At 43.5% G+C, this 18,165-nt stretch overlaps 1 protein-coding gene across 3 annotated transcripts in view; it reads right to left on the reverse strand.

Annotated features, from left to right (window-relative positions):
• Window positions 1–18,165, reverse strand: part of SMC5 (structural maintenance of chromosomes 5) — a 45,808-nt gene that overhangs the window by 17,330 nt on the left and 10,313 nt on the right. For all 3 annotated transcript variants that reach the window (XM_033163879.1, XM_033163880.1, XM_033163881.1), the window contains 9 exons: window positions 15,751–15,891; window positions 13,580–13,741; window positions 12,156–12,227; window positions 11,289–11,544; window positions 10,161–10,315; window positions 5,405–5,518; window positions 4,753–4,847; window positions 4,275–4,407; window positions 394–567 (listed from right to left, as the gene is read on the reverse strand). In XM_033163879.1, the coding sequence (XP_033019770.1) occupies window positions 394–567; window positions 4,275–4,407; window positions 4,753–4,847; window positions 5,405–5,518; window positions 10,161–10,315; window positions 11,289–11,544; window positions 12,156–12,227; window positions 13,580–13,741; window positions 15,751–15,891 (1,302 nt within the window). The remainder of the gene's footprint in view (window positions 1–393; window positions 568–4,274; window positions 4,408–4,752; window positions 4,848–5,404; window positions 5,519–10,160; window positions 10,316–11,288; window positions 11,545–12,155; window positions 12,228–13,579; window positions 13,742–15,750; window positions 15,892–18,165) is intronic.

The raw sequence follows: 18,165 nt of genomic DNA on the forward strand, positions 1-18,165 counted from the left end.
CTACCAGCAGGGTGGTGACTCACTCAACCATAAGCTGTTAACGTACAAGTGCAATCTAAAGGATATAGATATAGATAATATCTATATATGGTTTGCACAGGCAACCATTTTAAAAACAGGGAGTATTCCCTGCCCCCCCCCCAAATGCTAACAGTGTTAATTAAATCAAGAAGGTGCACAGCATTTTAAAGTTCAGGTGTAAATATTCTTGAGATATTTGAAAGTGACTTTCAAGTGTCCTTAGAATTGTAGCTTTAGTGTTAAATGTGGTGGAAAAATAGATATAAAACACCAGCCAAAATTGCTGACCAACGACTTTACAGGATTAAGAAGTCCCAACATTTCAAATCGTGAACTGCTGTTTTCCTAAACCATCACTATAAATCAACTTACCTTCTCTTGATTTTCTAACTGCCTTCTTTCGTCTGCATCCACTGTGACAGTAAGGAACTGCGCCGGCTTCAGTGATGTATTACTGGTAATGGTCTGATTTGTGTAAGAAGACAATTTTACCACATATCTTTCTTCTGCTGTGTAGATGCTTCTCAGTTTGGTTTCCTTTATGACCTGCACACGCAAAATTACCACACTACAATTATATCAACTCCAGAGAAATAGCTATTGCTATCCCTATTCTTAGTCTATTGCGACAAAAAAATCAAATAATTTGTAGCAAATTTATTACAGCATACATTTTAGTGGATTAGAGTCACTCGCATCAGATGCATGCAGTATTATCCTAAATTGGCATGAATACATACACATGGCAGCGGGATAGCAGGAGAGGAGTTGCAGGCAGGAAGGTGAGAGGGAAATAAAGTGAAATGCAGAAACTACAGACTGATCATTATTTGAGATGTGTTGGTTCACTGTGTCTGGATGGCAGCCTTACCCTCTCCGCTTGCACCATGAGTAACTTGGGGCTCCCCAGGGATCAGGAACCATTGATGTGGGGCAGCAGCATACATCTCCCAGAAACAAAGCTTTCTATCTCAGCACACTTTAAGACTTCTTCTGACTGGGAGTGTAAGAAAGGAAGCTCCTTTGTTTCCTCCCTTCAAATTAAAGGGATGGGGGGAAAGTACTGGCCTTCTAAGACTTTGGGAGCTGAACTTCATGCGAGGTAGAAATGAAGTGATGTCTTAACTACTGCTGTTTCCACTTTTTTAGCTTGTGTTTTGTGTGTGTTGCATGTACAGGTGGTTTTAAGACGATTGTTTTTAGGATGCTTTATCTGTTTTATATTTTATTGTAAACCAGTTTGAGATCCAATTGATAGGAAAGCAGATTATAAATTTAAGCATAGTATTTATTATTTGCTTATATATTAAAAAGTCTCAAAACAACTTTACAAGAAAAATACATACAGGTAAGTACATTTATAAGCCAAGTTTAAAATACATTTAATACAAGATATCAAAAATGTTTATCCAACAATACACTAAATAGTCAAAGATGAACAACACAATAAAGACTGACTTAACCACTAGAAGACTGGATTCCACAAATGGAGGTGGAGTGGGGGGTAAACACCCCTGAAGAACACCCCCTCTACATCTCCCTCCAGGCTGGGTCACGTGAGGAGAGGTGGTCTTTGGAACTGGGATCCTGAACCACTTAAGGCTTTATAGGTCAAGTCAAATTCTCTGAATTGAGCCCATAAATTACAGGGGGGGGGGGGAGTATTTGATCGCCTGCTAAATTTGCCCGTTTGCCCTCTGACGAAGAAATGACCAGTCCATAATTTTAATGGTAGGTTTACTGTACCTGTGAGAGACAGAATAACAACAGGAAAACCCCCAGAAACCCAGAAGACAATTGATGTGCATTATAATGAGTGGAAATAAGTATTTGATCCCCTATCAACCAGAGAGATGTCAGGCTACCTGGTATCTTCACTGTATGTAACGAGCTGTCGACAGAAACAATCAATCCAGCCACCATGACCAAGACCAAAGAGCTGTCCAAGGATGTGAGGGACAAGATTGTAGACCTGCACAAGGCTGGACTGGACTACAAAACTATTGCTAAGCAGCTTGGTGAGAAGGTGACAACAGCTGGTGCAATAATTCGCAATTGGAAGAAACACAAAACATAGCTGTCAACTTTTCCCTTTTCTTGAGAGGAATCCTATTCGGAATAAGGGAATTTCCCTTAAAAAGGGGGGGGGGGAATTGACAGCTATGGCACAAAATAGCTGTCAACCTCCCTCAGTCTGGGGCTCCATGCAAGATCTCATCTCGTGGAGTTGCAATGATCACGAGAACGGTGATGAAGCAGCCCAGAACTACACGGGGGGAAGTTGTCCATGATCTCAGGGCAGCTGGGACCATAGTCACCATGAAAACAGTTGGTAACACACTACGCCGTGAAGGACTGAGATCTTGCAGAGCCCACAAGGTCCCCTTGCTCAAGACAGCACATGTACAGGCCCGTCTGCAGTTTGCCAATGTACATCTGAATGACCTAGAGGAGAAGTGGGTGAAAGTGTTGTGGTCAGATGAGAACAAAATCAAGCTCTTTGGCATCAACTCAACGTGTTTGGAGGAGGAGGAATGCTGCCTATGACCCCAAGAACACCATCCCAACCATCAATCATGGAGGGGGACATACTATGCTTTGGGGGTGTTTTCCTACTAAGGGGACAGGACACCTTCACCGCATCGAAGGGACGATGGACGGGACCATGTATCGTCAAATCTTGGGTGAGCACCTCCTTCCCTCAGCCAGGGCATTGAAAATGGGTCAAGGATGGGTATGACAATGACCCAAAACACACGGCCAAGGCAACAAAGGAGTGGCTCAAGAAGCAGCACATTAAGGTCCTGGAGTGGCCTAGCCAGTCTCCAGACCTTAATCCCATTGAAAATCTGTGGAGGGAGCTGAAGGTTTGAGTAGCTACACATAAGCCTCGAAATCTTACTGACTTGGAGAGGATCTGCAAAGAGGAGTGGAACAAAATAACTCCTGAGATGTGTGCAAACCTGGTGGCCACCTACAAGAAACGTCTGAGCTCTGTAATTGCCAAGAAGGGTTTTGCCACCAAGTACCAAGTCATCCGTCTCCTGAGAAATCTCTATGTGGGACAAGAAGCTACAGTCAGAACTGGATATGGAACAACTGATTGGTTCAAAATTGGGAAAGGAGTACGACAAGGCTGTATATTGTCTCCCTGCTTATTTAACTTTTATGCAGAATTCATCATGCGAAAGGCTGGGCTGGATGAATCCCAAACCGGAATTAAGATTGCCAGAAAAAATATCAACAACCTCAGATATGCTGATGATACAACCTTGATGGCAGAAAGTGAGGAGGAATTAAAGAACCTTTTAATGAGGGTGAAAGAGGAGAGCGCAAAATATGATCACTGGTCCCATCACCTCCTGGCAAATAGAAGGGGAATAAATGGAGGCAGTGAGAGATTTCACTTTCTTGGGTTCCATGATCGCTGCAGATGGTGACAGCAGTCACGAAATTAGAAGACGCCTGCTTCTTGGGAGAAAAGCAATGACAAACCTAGACAGCATCTTAAAAAGCAAAGACATCACCTTGCCGACAAAGGTCCGTATAGTTAAAGCTATGGTTTTCCCAGTAGTAATGTACGGAAGTGAGAGCTGGACCATCAAGAAGGCTGATCGCCGAAGAATTGATGCTTTTGAATTATGGTGCTGGAGGAGACTCTTGAGAGTCCCATGGACTGCAAGAAGATCAAACCTATCCATTCTCAAGGAAATTGGCCCTGAGTGCTCACTAGAAGGACAGATCCTGAAGTTGAGGCTCCAGTACTTTGGCCACCTCATGAGAAGAGAAGACTCCCTGGTAAAGACCCTGATGTTGGGAAAGATGGAGGGCACAAGGAGAAGGGGACGACAGAGGATGAGATGGTTGGACAGTGTTCTCGAAGCTACTAACATGAGGATAGGCGTGCCTGTCGTGCTCTGGTCCATGGGGTCACGAAGAGTCGGACACGACTGAATGACTGAACAACAACTAAGTCATCTTTTGCAAAGTGATCAAATACTTATTTCACTCATTATACTGACCACCCATCTTGACACAGAGGGACAGCACATAGGAGAGGTGTAATTTGATTGTATGTGCTTTTATTAGCTGCTTGTTGCTAAATGTGCTTTGCTAATGTGCTTCTATAAGGTATGACAAGTTCATGGCTCCTGATCTAGTGTTGCTTGCTTCTAAGGGAAATGCAGTATCATAACATCAAGAGTCTTCGTAAACACTACAGATTTCTATCTATGTCAGCCAACATGCCTCACCCGTTCGATCATATTTCTGGTTTTCTCTGTGCCGACAGGGACCTCATGAATGCGATATTTATCACACAGGTAATTCATCACAGGGTGGGGAGCATCGAACAACTCTCTCAAGTAAGAGAAAACTCCATACCGGCTGAAGAAGGCAAGAGAGGCAGTTAAATACATTCCCACCAATTAGTAAGATGAATAATCAATTCTCAAAGCAAAGAGTGTTGGAGACATGAATAAATATGAGCAATCATATTTTAACTGAGGTTAAATATTAAGATTCTGTAACATCAAAAGCCAAATTCTTCAAGCTTGTGACAGGCAAAAATTGAGCAAATAGTAAATGCATATTTAATCAACAAAATTAATTTGATTCAGTATGGTGGGCATCGTGGTGAAAACAGCCAGGTCACTGCACAATTGCTTTCACACAATAACTTACACCCATTATTATAATGTAGGGTTTTAAGATAAATAGCTTAAAACTTACAACAGTTCTTCAACTGGTTTCAAAGGTCTGCTTTCAGCACAAGATTCACTTGGTGCACACACAGCATTCACTCTCAGCCTCTGACCATCACGCACCTAAACAAGATTGCATCAATGCCAAGAGAACAGTCTTAGCTGTCTTAAGACAAATGTTTGAACTGAGCTTTTTAACAGTTCCCTGTTATAGTAACATTAAAGAGTATTTCACAGGATCTTTAATTCAGAACCACCTACAACTCCTTATCTGAAAGCCATTTCAATCAAATAAGGACAGGGTTAAGAAGTTCCTCACTTTTCTTTTTTGAATTATCTGCACCCTGTTTAAAGTGAATTTCCCAAAAAGCCTAGCAACCATTAACTTTGTATCAGAAGAATAAAGAAACTGAATCTTTATATAGTCACTGTTATCAGGCAACGGTAGAACAGGTTTTTCCCTCTCTCGCTCAACAAGGTGACTTCTAAAAAATATAACATTTCATGTGCTTCTCTTAGTTGGGGGCTGGAAATGCACTGGAGAAAAGAAAAATTAGCAGTGCTTCATGCTACCAGTGTGGTGTGAGACGCAATGCTGGCAGATCAGAGCCTACTTATTAGGTTCTTTGCTGTCTGGACTTTGATACCAATCAGTTTTTAATGTAGGAATTGGTCCTTGCCTCTCTTAGAAAGATTTCCATATCTTCTTGGCTTTCAAAGACAAAGGCCCTCAAGTCGTTGGCTGAAATGTGATTTTCTACATATTTAGCATACTTGTGATCTTTCATATTGATCTGTGCAGAAAGAAAAACATCCAACAATTACAAAAGGTGGCTGAAATTAATAGAAAAAGAACAATAAAATGCGCATGAAGGCAAAGGAGCCAGTAAGATGATACTTGGGTTCTAAATCTCCCTCGGCCAATAAAGCGAGATGAGCGCCACAACCCCAGAGTCGTCCGCGACTGGACCTAATGGTCAGGGGTCCCTTTACCTTTACATTTCCAAATGTAGTTAAGGATGGATATTTGACTGAGGCTGCAAATCCTGTGCACATATATCTGGGAGCAAGTCCCACTGAATGCAATGAAGCTTACTTCTGTTTTCATTGTTGACAAGATATTGTTTTAGTGTAGTGTGTTTTAAATGCCTTATAATAAAATTATAAATTTAAAAGTATGACTTACATTAAATGGGCATCAAGAAATAAAATAAAATGTGCTCTATTCTTTAAAATGGCTCAATACTCATTATGCTGTGGCTAATTATTATTATAGAAGTACCTTAATTCATATGTTGGGTGGTTACACTGTGGCCCTGTCGTTATCTTTATGGGAGAAGAGATGCTGCAGTATGGTGCCATCCTGATGCACCCTAGAAACTTAGTAAGTCCCAGGTGATGTGGGAGGAGCCCAAATGAGGACTTTTTCTTGAGAGTAACCTCAAGATTAGACTACTGTAACACACTGTATGTGGGCAACCTTATGCCTTGTTCCTATAGCTGGTGCAAAATGCAGGTGCTAGGGTGCTTAGTGGGACACCCAGCTTTGCATATATTTTAACAGTGTGGAAAGATCTGCACTAGCTGCCTATTAGCTGCAGAGCCAATTTCAAGGTTGATGTTGTTGGTATTGAAAGCCCTGAACAACTTGACACCAGGGTACCTAGCAGACTGCCTCCCCTAGTACAGAGCAGGCTGATCTTAAAAACTTCCAAGGAGACATGGCGGGTGGTTCCACAACCAGTAGATTGCCACTTGTTGACATTGCAGAAGCAGGGCTTCTTGTGGATAGTACCCAACCTCCAGAATACCGTTCCTCACGCAATCCATGAGGTGGAGACTAGGGCTGGGCGATATATCATCCAAAACAGGTCTGAAGTTCACATCATGATAACTGTTTCATAATATCTGAGCTGGCAATATATCACGAATCACAATGTGTGTAAGGGCCAGGCAATATCTGGTTTTCAATATCACGATAACTCACCAGCTAAATGTTGAAATGTTATCAGCAGCTAAACACTGCAACTACCTCAATGTCTGAAATAAGTATGGAACTATACAGAGGCTAACAGGACAATGTCCAAACAACTGCTACTACTTAAGAGGTCTAAAATGGATAAACGACATTATCAGTCACCATAGTTTGTTTCATCAGCAGGCAAGCCAAAATGCATCCCAACAGGACTTTTGGTTTTGGGCTTGGCTACCAAATGACGGTATTCAGGACAATCCAAACCACGACAATGCATCAGTGAATACAAATAATTTGGGACTGCCAGGCTGCCAGCAGGTCTGCTAGGAGGCAGAAACAGCAGTGGCAGAAACTTGCCAGGACTGCGGCTGTAGCGGCACAATCAGTGGTGGCCTGCGAGTCCTCATAGCAGCGACGGGAGGCGGCAGCAGTAGCAGCCTGCAAGGCCTAGTGGCGGCGGAACAAGCAGTGGTGACTGCGAGGCCTCATGGGCGTGACAAAAGTTGGTGGCCATAGCAGTGGCAGACGGCAAGGCCTTGCAGCAGCAGCAGCAGCACACTAACAACCTGCAAGACCTCTTGGTGGCCATACATAGAGAGTGATGGTAGTAGCAGCAGCAGCCTGCAAGGACTCGTGCCAGCGATGGAAGGCAGCTGCAGTAGTGGTGGTGGTGGCCTGCGAGAACTAACAGCAGTGACGGGAGGTGGTGGCAGCAGCGGCTGCAGCCTACAAAGTCTTGTGGTGGCGATGGAAAGTGGCGGCAGTAATGGCAGCAGCCTGCAAGGCTCAAGGCAGCGACGTAAGATGGCGGCAGTAATGCCAGCAGCCTGCAAGGCCTTGTGGCTGTGACAGTGAGTGATGGTGGACTGCAAGGCCTCACAGTGGCAACGTAAGATGGTGGCAGTAGCGGAGGCAGCCTGAGGGGCCTCACAGTGGTGACAGGAAGTGACAGCAGTAACGGCACCCTGCAAGGCTTCGCAGCGATGATGGGAGGTGGCAACAGTAGCAGTGGCAGCCTGCAAGACCTCACAGTGGTGACAGGAAACAACAGAAGTTGTGGTGGACTGTGAGGCCTTGCAGCAGTGACAGGAGATAGTGGCAGTAGTGGTAGCACCCTGCAAGGCTTCGTGGTGGCGATGGGAAGTGGCGGCAGTAGCAGTGGCGGCCTGTGAGGCCTCACGGTGCCGACACAAATATTGGCAGCCTGTGAGGCGTTGCAGCGGTGACTATGATGGCAATAGAGTCCACAGACTGAAAGGACTCACAGCAGCTATGGGAGGCAACGGCAGTAGCGGTGGCAAACTGTGAGGCCTCATGGCGGCCATGGAAAGTGTGGCAGTAACGCCAGTGGCCTGGAAGACCTCATGGCAGTGACAAAGAATGACAGCAGTGACAGCAGACTGTGAGGCCTTGCAGTGGCAACAGGAAGTGGCAGCAGTAACGGCATTGGCCTTCGAGGTCAGGATTTGGCAGCAGAAGCAGTGGTGGTGGCCTGCAAGTCCTCGAGGCAGAGGCCTGTGGGGACTTGTAGCAATGACAGATGACAACGGCAGTAGTGGCATCCTGCGAGGCCTTGCGTCAGCAACGGGAAGTGGAGGCAACAGTAGTGGCAGCCTATGAGGCCTCGTGGCAACAAAAGCAGTGGGGCTTGTGAGGCCTCGCCATGGTGTCAAGAAGCGGCAGCCTGGAAGTCCCCCTGGCGGTAGTGGGAGGTGGTGGCAGAAGCTGTGGCAGCCTTCCTCAGCAAGACCTTACAGCCCACCTCTGCTTCTGCCACTGTCTCCTGCCACCATGGGAAGGCCTCACAGGCCTCCGCTACTGCCAACAAGGCCTTGCAGGCAGTCATTTTTACCATTGCTGCAAGGCCTTGCAGGCCACCACTACTACTGTCACCACAAGGCCTCACAGGCTGCCACCACTTCTGCTGCCAGCACCCACTGTCATGGCAAGGCTTCACAGGCTGCTGCTTATTGTGCTACTGCTGCCAGGCTGCCACTGCTTCTGCCCCCACCCCCGTTGTTGATTCTGCCACTGCCAGGCTGCTGCTGCTTCTGCCACCTAGCAGGCCTGCTGGCCATCTGGGAGTCCCAGATTTGTATTCACTATGACGCATCACTGTACTTTGGATTGTCCTAAATGCCACCACTTGGTAGCCAAGCCCAACCCTTTAGTAGTAGCAGTTGCCATGACATTGTCCTATTCACCTCTGCGTAGCCCCTTCCTTATTTCAGATGTTGTGATATATCGACATATCATGTTTAGCTGGTGATATATTGCAATATTGAAAAACAGATATCGCTCAGCCCTAGTGGAGACTGTAATAAGTCAGCCTCTTAAAAGATGTTTACCAATGTTTTCCTAGATTCTGAGAAACCGTCTTTGTTCTGTACAATGCTAAGCTTTATTTGTGGTGCACAGTTGTGTTTTGATTTTTTATCTCACTTTTATCAAGTTTTTCTGAATGTTGCTGCTGAATTTTTATTGTTTTTTATGAAAACCTCTTAAAATTTATTTTATTGAGCAACATGCTTTATAATAAGTAAATTTACTTGTGATGGATGGACAGAGTAATCCTAGGACTCAGCTAGATTGGTAAAGAAAAAGTGTTTTATATGCACTGTATATGCAATATAACACTGTGACACCAGAGGGTGCTGTGGAGCCCCGTCTTTCCCAACCAGGTTTCCCTGTATGAGTTTAACTAAGACATGTCTAGATCCAGCCCCAATGCTACAAATATGTATATAGCTTCTATTCTATTAACACCCCCGCGCACATTTTCACAGTTCTTGTTTTCATCTGTAACCCATCTCAGAAAAAGGTGAGGTGTAAATAAATTAACCCCCCTCCTCCTCCTATCTGCCGGCAGGTCAGATGGTTAGGACTGAGGGCAAGTATCTCTCTATGTGCAGGGGAAGGCTCCACATAGAAGGGCATGTCCCTGCAGTGGTGTTTCACTGGTGGTAGCCAGCATTATTCTCCAAAACAAGCTGGTACAACTAATTTCCCTCTCTCCATTGCAACCAATGGGTCTGGGGAGAGAATGAGAAAATGCAGTAAGTCCGCCCCCCCCCATACTTCCCACCCTGGGGGAGCCAGCCAAGGTTCGGAAGTGTCAAGCCATTCCCCACTGTACTTCGGAAGCAGCGGAAGCCCCATCAGACATTCAGCTTTCAAAAGAACGTTCGAGAACCAGAACACTCACTTCCGGTTTTCAATCATTTGGGAGCCGGAACGTTCGACTCCCAAGGCGTTCAGGAGCCAAGGTATGTCTGTATTCTGTACTTTTGCAGGAGGCAAGATTCACACCACAGAGTTAATTCAATACATCAAGGTACCTGTATGCCAAGCTTGACTATTCACATTAAAACAATGGAGTATAGTTTTATAAGCAGTAGTGGTATTACATTTTAGCGATGACTAAACAGTCAGGCACACAACAGTCAGGCAAATCAGCTTACTGCAAGCATCATGGGATCACAGACTTCTTTTTCGAACCGGTTTCTGTTTCCTCTTAGCCACGTAAGAGCAATGTGTGTGTCTTGAAATCTCTTTTTGAGCTTCTCTTCCTTCATCTTCATCATATTGTCAAACTTCACAATGCCACTCACTACTCCTGTAATTTTGAGACAGCTTTAGGAGCCATGTTCACAGGGCTTCATGATCACAACTACAGCCACTATTGAGGGAAGAGCTGTCTTGCACAAAATACCCATAGCTAGATCGGCTAGATCCTTGATCCAGATCCAACTAGCTGCTTCTGCTAGCAGAAGCCCATGCAAGGACTTCCACTAGTGCAATCAGGCTTTCCCTGCTCCCCCTTGCACCCCCACAGAACAGCATGCAGGAGAGGAGAGATTGTTATGGAGGGCAAGCAGAAATCACAATGCAAAGCTGAATTCCTAGCATATACTTTCCACTCTTTGCAAGCAGCCCATGGAGAAAGCTATGTGGAATTTTGTTAAAGCATCCAGTCTGAATTCAGCTGCTGAATTCCCTGCCACACTAGCATAAATCCTCGCTGGAAATTTGGGCCAGGAGTCAGAGCATTATACAGGAAGTCCACATGTACAGTGGAGCTTCTAAGCCGGCTCCATTCACCAAAACTGGAATAATTTCAGGATCAGTATCAACATACAGCATTAGGAGTTGTCGGGGGGGGGGGGTGTCCTGGGGGGTTGGTATGCTTGAACACACCTAAGGCCAGGATCCAAAGAGCCTATTGAGAACATTTGCTTCCATCCCCTTCTCTGTCATGTTAACAAAGGAAGTCAACGGGAATTGAAATCTTCAGGGTGGGTTGTAAGTTATCAAAGCCAATTTCCTATTGTGGAAGTATAGTATGCCTGCAACGAACGTGCATTTAACTTGTGCACATTCAGCTTTACCACTTAGCAAAAATAATTACGTAAATAAAAAGGGATAGGCATCTGGGGGGAAAGACTTTGGCAATCCCACCTGCCACTGAACCCAATGTATTTTGACTATGCATGATTTTGGCTTCAGGTGCAATCCCCGGAACGTAACCCCCATGTAAATTGTGGGCTTACTGCAGTACTAACAGCAAGCACACAGTTAAGCCCATTTACCGTCTTTGTCCTTTAGCAAGTTCTCCTTTTCTCCTGTCAGCTGATTTAATTCACCATCAATATTTACTTTCTCTTCCTGCAAATGTTTAAGCTCAGCATTAATTGAATCCATCTGAGGTTGAATATTCTCAGAATTGTCTGTATTTCTTAGCTCATTATTCCAGTCTTCTATCATCTTACGAGTGTTTTGTATTCTCTTCTGTCGGTCCATTTCTACCTCCTCCTTCATCCTCATTGCCTGCGTAATTCTCTCAATCTAAAAAACACACACAAGCATTTGTCAAGCATGCCAATAACAAAAAGAAGTTTTTACAAAAGTAAGACGAGACAATGGCAATAAGTAGCTAGTATTTTAGCTAGTATAGAATATTCTAGCTAAGATAAAATGGAAGTTATTTATTATCTAAAAAAAAACACCAACCATTATCATTCTCTCTAGTACCAAACTTGGGTGACCCCCATGCCCATTAGCTTGGAAGCAAAACAGGATCATACAAAATGCAATTGGCTTGCATTGCTGAACATACGTTACCTGCACTTTCCAATTCTGGGATGCCTACTTGCTGGTCTACATAGTTTTTTTACAAGGTCATGACTTTTTATATTTAAAATGCTATAGAAGTAAATGACGCTAATGACTGCAACTATTTACCTGGAAATATGCCAAAATCTAGCAAGTGAGAAAGGCAGGGGTCGCTATTACAGAATTCTCAATATTGGCATTTACACTCCTGGAATAAAATGAATGGCTCTGTCAGAAAATTAAATATGTTATAAAATCATCACAACATGGGAGAAACGCAATGGGTTCATATTACTAAAGTTTTAAAGAGTTAAATACAAAATATAATACAATACAAAACTTACTTGTTTATCTTTTGACTCCAAAGCATCTTGATGCTGTTTACATTTCTGAGATGTTTCTCTGATAGCTGCAACCTATATACCAAAAGCATTTTTAAAGTTAGAAATCAGCTGTAACTGTAATAAAAGAAATCTCAGGCAGTATGGACATGCGACTTTTCGACTACACCATTGATTAAACTGCATATTGTAATAACTATTTCTGGAGAACAATTGTTGCCTCTTGATTCAAGGCTGAACACACTACTGTTAACAAGTATATAGTTGGCAGTTTGAATAACTGCAGCTTTATGGAATCAACTTTTGAAATTCAATATAAAGCTGGATACATGTATGAATTCTGCCATTTGTATCCTGATGCCTCGGTTGTAGCTCACTTCACATGTAAATTTCTTCCTGTGGGGCATCACAGACTTCCACAGCAGGGCACAGAAGGTTGGGTGCAGATCAATGAAACTCAAACCACTCTCTATGGGTGGGTGGGTGGGTGGGTGGGTGGATAGGGGAATGATGTTTGGCCACACTCGTTAAGAGCTCTGCAGCTTGAACCAAGAACCTCAGTCTGAAGATGAGACCTACCTCAGTGGTTGGTTCTGGGCTCTCTATATGTTCATCTACTTCAAGTGCTGAAGGGAATAAGGTAAAGGGACCCCTGACCATTAGGTCCAGTTGTGTCCGACTCTGGGGTTGTGGCGCTCATCTCGCGTTACTGGCCGAGGGAGCCGGCGTACAGCTTCCGGGTCACATGGCGAGCATGACAAAGCCACTTCTGGCGAACCAGAGCAGCGCACGGAAATGCCGTTTACCTTCCTGCCGGAGCGGTACCTATTTATCTACTTGCACTTTGACATGCTTTCGAACTGCTAGGTGGGCAGGAGCAGGGACCGAGCAATGGGAGCTCACCCCATCGCCGACCTTCTGATCAGCAAGCCCAAGGCTCTGTGGTTTAACCCACTGAGCCACCCGCATCCTACCCGCTGAAGGGAATAGGAGTGTACAAAATCAGGCCCTGCTATTGGCAGGTAATATGAAGTCTATATAAATACTACGAGTTTGGCCTTTGCCTTTGCTAGATCAAGAGAGAAATTATTTCTCTCTTTGCTGCACTTCAGGTGTAGTTCTCCAGCTGAAGGCACTGACTTCATGGACTCTGAATTGGAAAAATTCAATGAATTCCAATAAAACACGCCAGAACCCCAGTCAGGCCCTGACAGAGCCCAAGTTCTGAATACCTAATTTTGGACTGCAAGTTATCCCCAGGTGAAAATAGTGAGTTAGGATATCCTTAGACATTGCACTACCTTCATTGTGAGGCGTACTGTGATTTAGATGGTGTCAGGAACCTAGACTATGTAGGGTACCTTCAGCTACATGTCTAAACTACTTGTATGTCCATGAGACTTACAAAGCAACTCTTAAATACATACTTTCTCTTGGATTTTCTTATTCAGACTTGCACACTGCTTCTCAGCCTCTTGGATCTGATGTGTCATGGGAGATTGTGATTTTCTTAGTGCATTTAATTCCTCCTTTTGACGATTTCTGTTTTGTTTCACCTGTTCATATTGCTTGCGGACATCTTCATATACCTAGGAAGGAATGCAGGCAAACAGATTTATTAATTTACATTATTTATTCAATGCATTTATATACCACCTTTCTGCCAAGGCCCCCAATGTGCCTTACAATTATAAACTACTAAGACAAAATATTTAACACATAAAATGGAGGAGGAGGTGGCAGTCTGAATGAACAGGCCTTGATGTTGTCTGTGAGGACATTACATCTCGGTGCTTGATAGCCCACAGAAGTCGTCTGAAGTTGCTGCTTTGTTCACCATTTAACTTGTCAGCAAATGCAAACATGTCCGTTAGATGGATTGCAGTTGGTGAATAGTTCCAGGCAATTACTTTGACATCTGTCCATCTATGCTTAAGGAGGGCAGGTCTATCTCATGGAATGGGAGCCTGTGGCCCTCCACTTGTTGCAGAATTACAACTCCCACTTTCCCTGTCCACTAGCAATATGGGCTGTGGCTGATGGGAGCTGATGTCTATCATCATCCAGAGGGCAACAGGTTCCTTATACCTAGCCTAACTTTTAAATTTCTATTTTGTTCTTTTATTCTAATTAAGAAAGGATAGAGTGTGGTGTGGGGAATGCTTTAAAAACGTATCACCATAATGTCCTTCCTAGAACAAACTCTTATCTCCCACTAGTATGGCTCACCACTAGACTAACTACTGGCTGCTACAGTAAGAGGAGAAATAATGGTGTCTTTGTCAGGATTGCCATGTCCAGACATGTCCGTAGGTTTAAGACCTCCTGGGCCAATGAAAGACTATGCAGCAAGAGCACCTCCGGGTTGTGCTCAGATGTGCTTGATACACAGTCTGGTGTACTCCAAGCTACTGAAGTGGACCTATACTGCCTCTACCACTCACAGTGACTATTTCACCTCTTCTTAGAGGGGGTGGGCTTGTATGCCACCTTTGTCTGAAGAACTCAGGGCAGTTCACAGCATAAAAATACAAAATAAGAACACAAAAAGCAGGAACAAACCCATAACCTCTCCTCCCACAAACACATTTAAAAAGGACCTAGAATGTTCATCAGCCCAAGGCCTGGTTGAAAATGAACATTTCTGCCTGGCAGCTAAAGATGTATGACAAAGGCATCTCCCTGGGAAGAGCAGTCCACAAAGAGGGGACCACTGCAGAAAAGGCCTATTCTTGTGTTGCCACCCTCTGGACCTCACATGGAGGGGGCACATGAAGGAGGGCCTCAGATGTTGGTCACAGGGTCCAGGTCCCTTCATGTGGGGAGAGGCAGTCCTTGAGATAAGTCCTGAGCCGTCAATTTAAATATTCTGTAGCTACCGGCAATCAGTTGCTCTTTGGATTCTCACTTTGGAAGACTTCAGTCATGAAAATAGGCATCTGTAACATGTGGGGGAGGACTCCAGGTCCTCCATCACTGATCTACGCCACTGTCTACTAGCTTTCAACCCAATGGCTACAAACAAGCATTCTTTAAAAAGTGTGTGGGCAGGGGGAAGGATGGGAGATTTTCAGGAATATCAATTCCGCATCCAATACTTCCTCATTAGCCTTTTCTGCACTCCTACAGAATTACAGCATACAAATAGCCCTGAATGCTCTCCTAGGAAAAGCAGCCAGACGTTTGAAGACAAATCCTTAAAGAGGTTATTATACACACACACACACACACACAAAATATATACACACACACATATATATAATATAATATATATATATATATATACATTCTATGGCCTTTGCAAATCTCACTGGGTTTTTTGTTGTTGTTCTATTGCTGTTTAAACATTTCTTAATATGTTACTGCTGTTACTTCTAAGATGCCTTGGGAAGATCTGTATCTTGAAAGGCAAGATATTATTAACAGTAATAAAGAAATAATGTAAAATGCAATTCATCTTGTCATCTTTGTAATAATTGTGATTTGTTTCCCTCTTCTATTTCTATCCACTTCTACAATTCATTCAAGTACACTTGTTACATTACATTTGTTTTTGTTTTTTTTCCAAAAGTCTAAAAGAAAAGAAAAAAGAACTTACCACCCAGGGCCTTTTTCTCTCAAGCATTGCAATTAAATCCAGATGGCGCTTATGTTCATGGTATCGCTCCACATCTTGTTTATACCTTTCATTTGTTTGCTTCATTTTCTCTAGGTTGCTGTGTTTCTCTTTACATGAATTCTGTCAGAATACGTATTTCAAGTTATTTAGTTGGTTCAATTAAAAAAGTAACTTGTTTTGTAATTGTGATGTGCCCTATTTGAAACTCAAATACACAAGAATTAGTATTTCTATCAAAGTAGCACCTCGCTTCTCTAATGGAAAATGGATCTTACTTGTCCGAGTGCAAGTCAGAAGCTCATATACAAAATGAAGGTTTGGTATCAACAAGTACCGGTAATCTAATCTATCAAGAAACAATGAATTTTTTGTGCTTTGCATTAGGTCCTCTCAATCCTTGCAAATGGGACATAGCAGGGTAGCAAAGAGATATTCCATGGCATTTAACTATGATTCTGTTCCTCTGCTGTTGTTGAATATTTAAACTATGCATTTCCTTTTCCCGATATGGAATCAAACTTGGTTCATAATTCAGCTATAAGAACCAGTAGATAAAATAACAGTGTAGACAAAACAACTGGGACTTTAACATTTCTGTCAGCTAAATGAAGGCAAGCCATGTTCCCACTTGAGAAGGACTTGAAACCAGAGAATCAGAAGTCAGCAAATTGTTAAAGCGTGAACCCTGGTTAGCCTGAACCTCGTTAACAATTGAGTCGATGTAACACTAAGTATATAAATTTCATTCAAATATTTGTACCCCAATTTTCTTTTCTAAAGCTAGGCAAAGTTGCTAACCAAAAGTACAAACCAATAAATACAAAAATATCAGAATCTATATATACACAATAATTCAATCACTAAATAAAGGAGTTTGAACTACACTGAACTCATGAATGACTAATCAAACAGTAAACCTAAAACAACATTTCAGTTACACAATACAACTATTTCACTAGCAAAATACAGGTATATCTAACAACCTCAGTGAGCAATCCTATACTTAAAATCTGCAGATGAGAGGCTGTAGGATACAGTGAAAGTCAAATATGCCCCTGGAACTTCTGAGATGCCACTGGAATTGTACCCACCATGCCAGCAGCAGGGATACTTGCTTGGCAGCCCTGAAAGTCTTTCACTTTCAAGATCCACTCCATCCCAGATGCTGCACAAATAAGACTTTTGATTTCAAGTTGAGGCATATTAGAAGGGAACCCTAGACTGACCTGGCTTCAGCTGGCCTCAGAAAGAGACCCAGTGGTGAGAAAGGGAGGTTGGGGGCCCCACCACTGCCCGATCACTCAGACTGGGAATGGGGCAGGTGTCTCAAGTTCATCAATGCTGCTGCCTGGATGTATGAAGCACTCAGCAGAGGGTAGAAAGGGAGGCAAGGGGTGCTGCTGAGAAGCCTACCAAACAACATATTAGGCAGGGGGTAGGCTAAAAGAAAGATCCATTGGGTTGCCAGGGTGTCCAAAAGGACATGCTGGCTCATGGAAGAACCAATCCATTTGTAGCTGGCAGCTGTTCTGCTTAAAAGCAATTCATGTGAGAACTTGGGAGGTAGAAAAACTGAACAACGTGCAGTGATGCCTGGTGTCTCCATAAATTTGTCATTGAGGATCACACGCTGGATGGTGCTATGTATGGGATAATCATATATGGCAGTTTTTGTGCTGGGGATTAGGAGGGCATAGTTGGGGTGTCTGTCAGCCTGAGTGCATTGTCTCCTCCTTCTAGCTGACATCAGTGTGCAAGATTAGCACACTGGCCAGGACTGGTAGACTTTAACAGTGTTTCTGTTAAGTGGCTGTATCTGTCATTTTAAAACCATTTGGGGATTTTTCAAGCTTCCCCCCCCCTACCCTCCCAGGCTGAAAACATAGGATAAGGCCGTTGTTGGTCCTTCTTAAATAACCCAGCAGTAAAAGCTGCAGCTGCTAGGCCCTTGACCACCTTCAGAAACCTCCTTAAAGTAAAGGGACATGGCAAGAGGAGGGTATCCACAATATACAAAATACTACTCCAGAATCTCTCACACAACATCATCTCAATCAAAAAACAATGAGACTACAACATACCGTGTTTCTCCTAAAATAAGACACCGTCTTATATTTTTTTTCGCTCAACAAAACACAGTATGGCTTATTTTCAGGGGATGTCTTATTTTAACCGTGTCGCATCAGTACGCTGCATAGCCACGCCTCTCCAGGCTGTTTTAATGGGAGGTACCACGTCACTATGGCTTATTTTCGGGGTATGGCTTATTTTTGGGGAACGGCTTATATTTCGCAAATGCATAGAAATCCTGCTATGGCTTATTTTATGGCCATGTCTTATTTTAGGAGAAACAGGGTAGGTTACAAAAAAAACCAACCCAATGGACTAAACCTC

This window comes from Lacerta agilis, chromosome 11 (assembly GCF_009819535.1).
Source record: "Lacerta agilis isolate rLacAgi1 chromosome 11, rLacAgi1.pri, whole genome shotgun sequence".
Classification (NCBI taxonomy): domain Eukaryota; kingdom Metazoa; phylum Chordata; class Lepidosauria; order Squamata; family Lacertidae; genus Lacerta; species Lacerta agilis.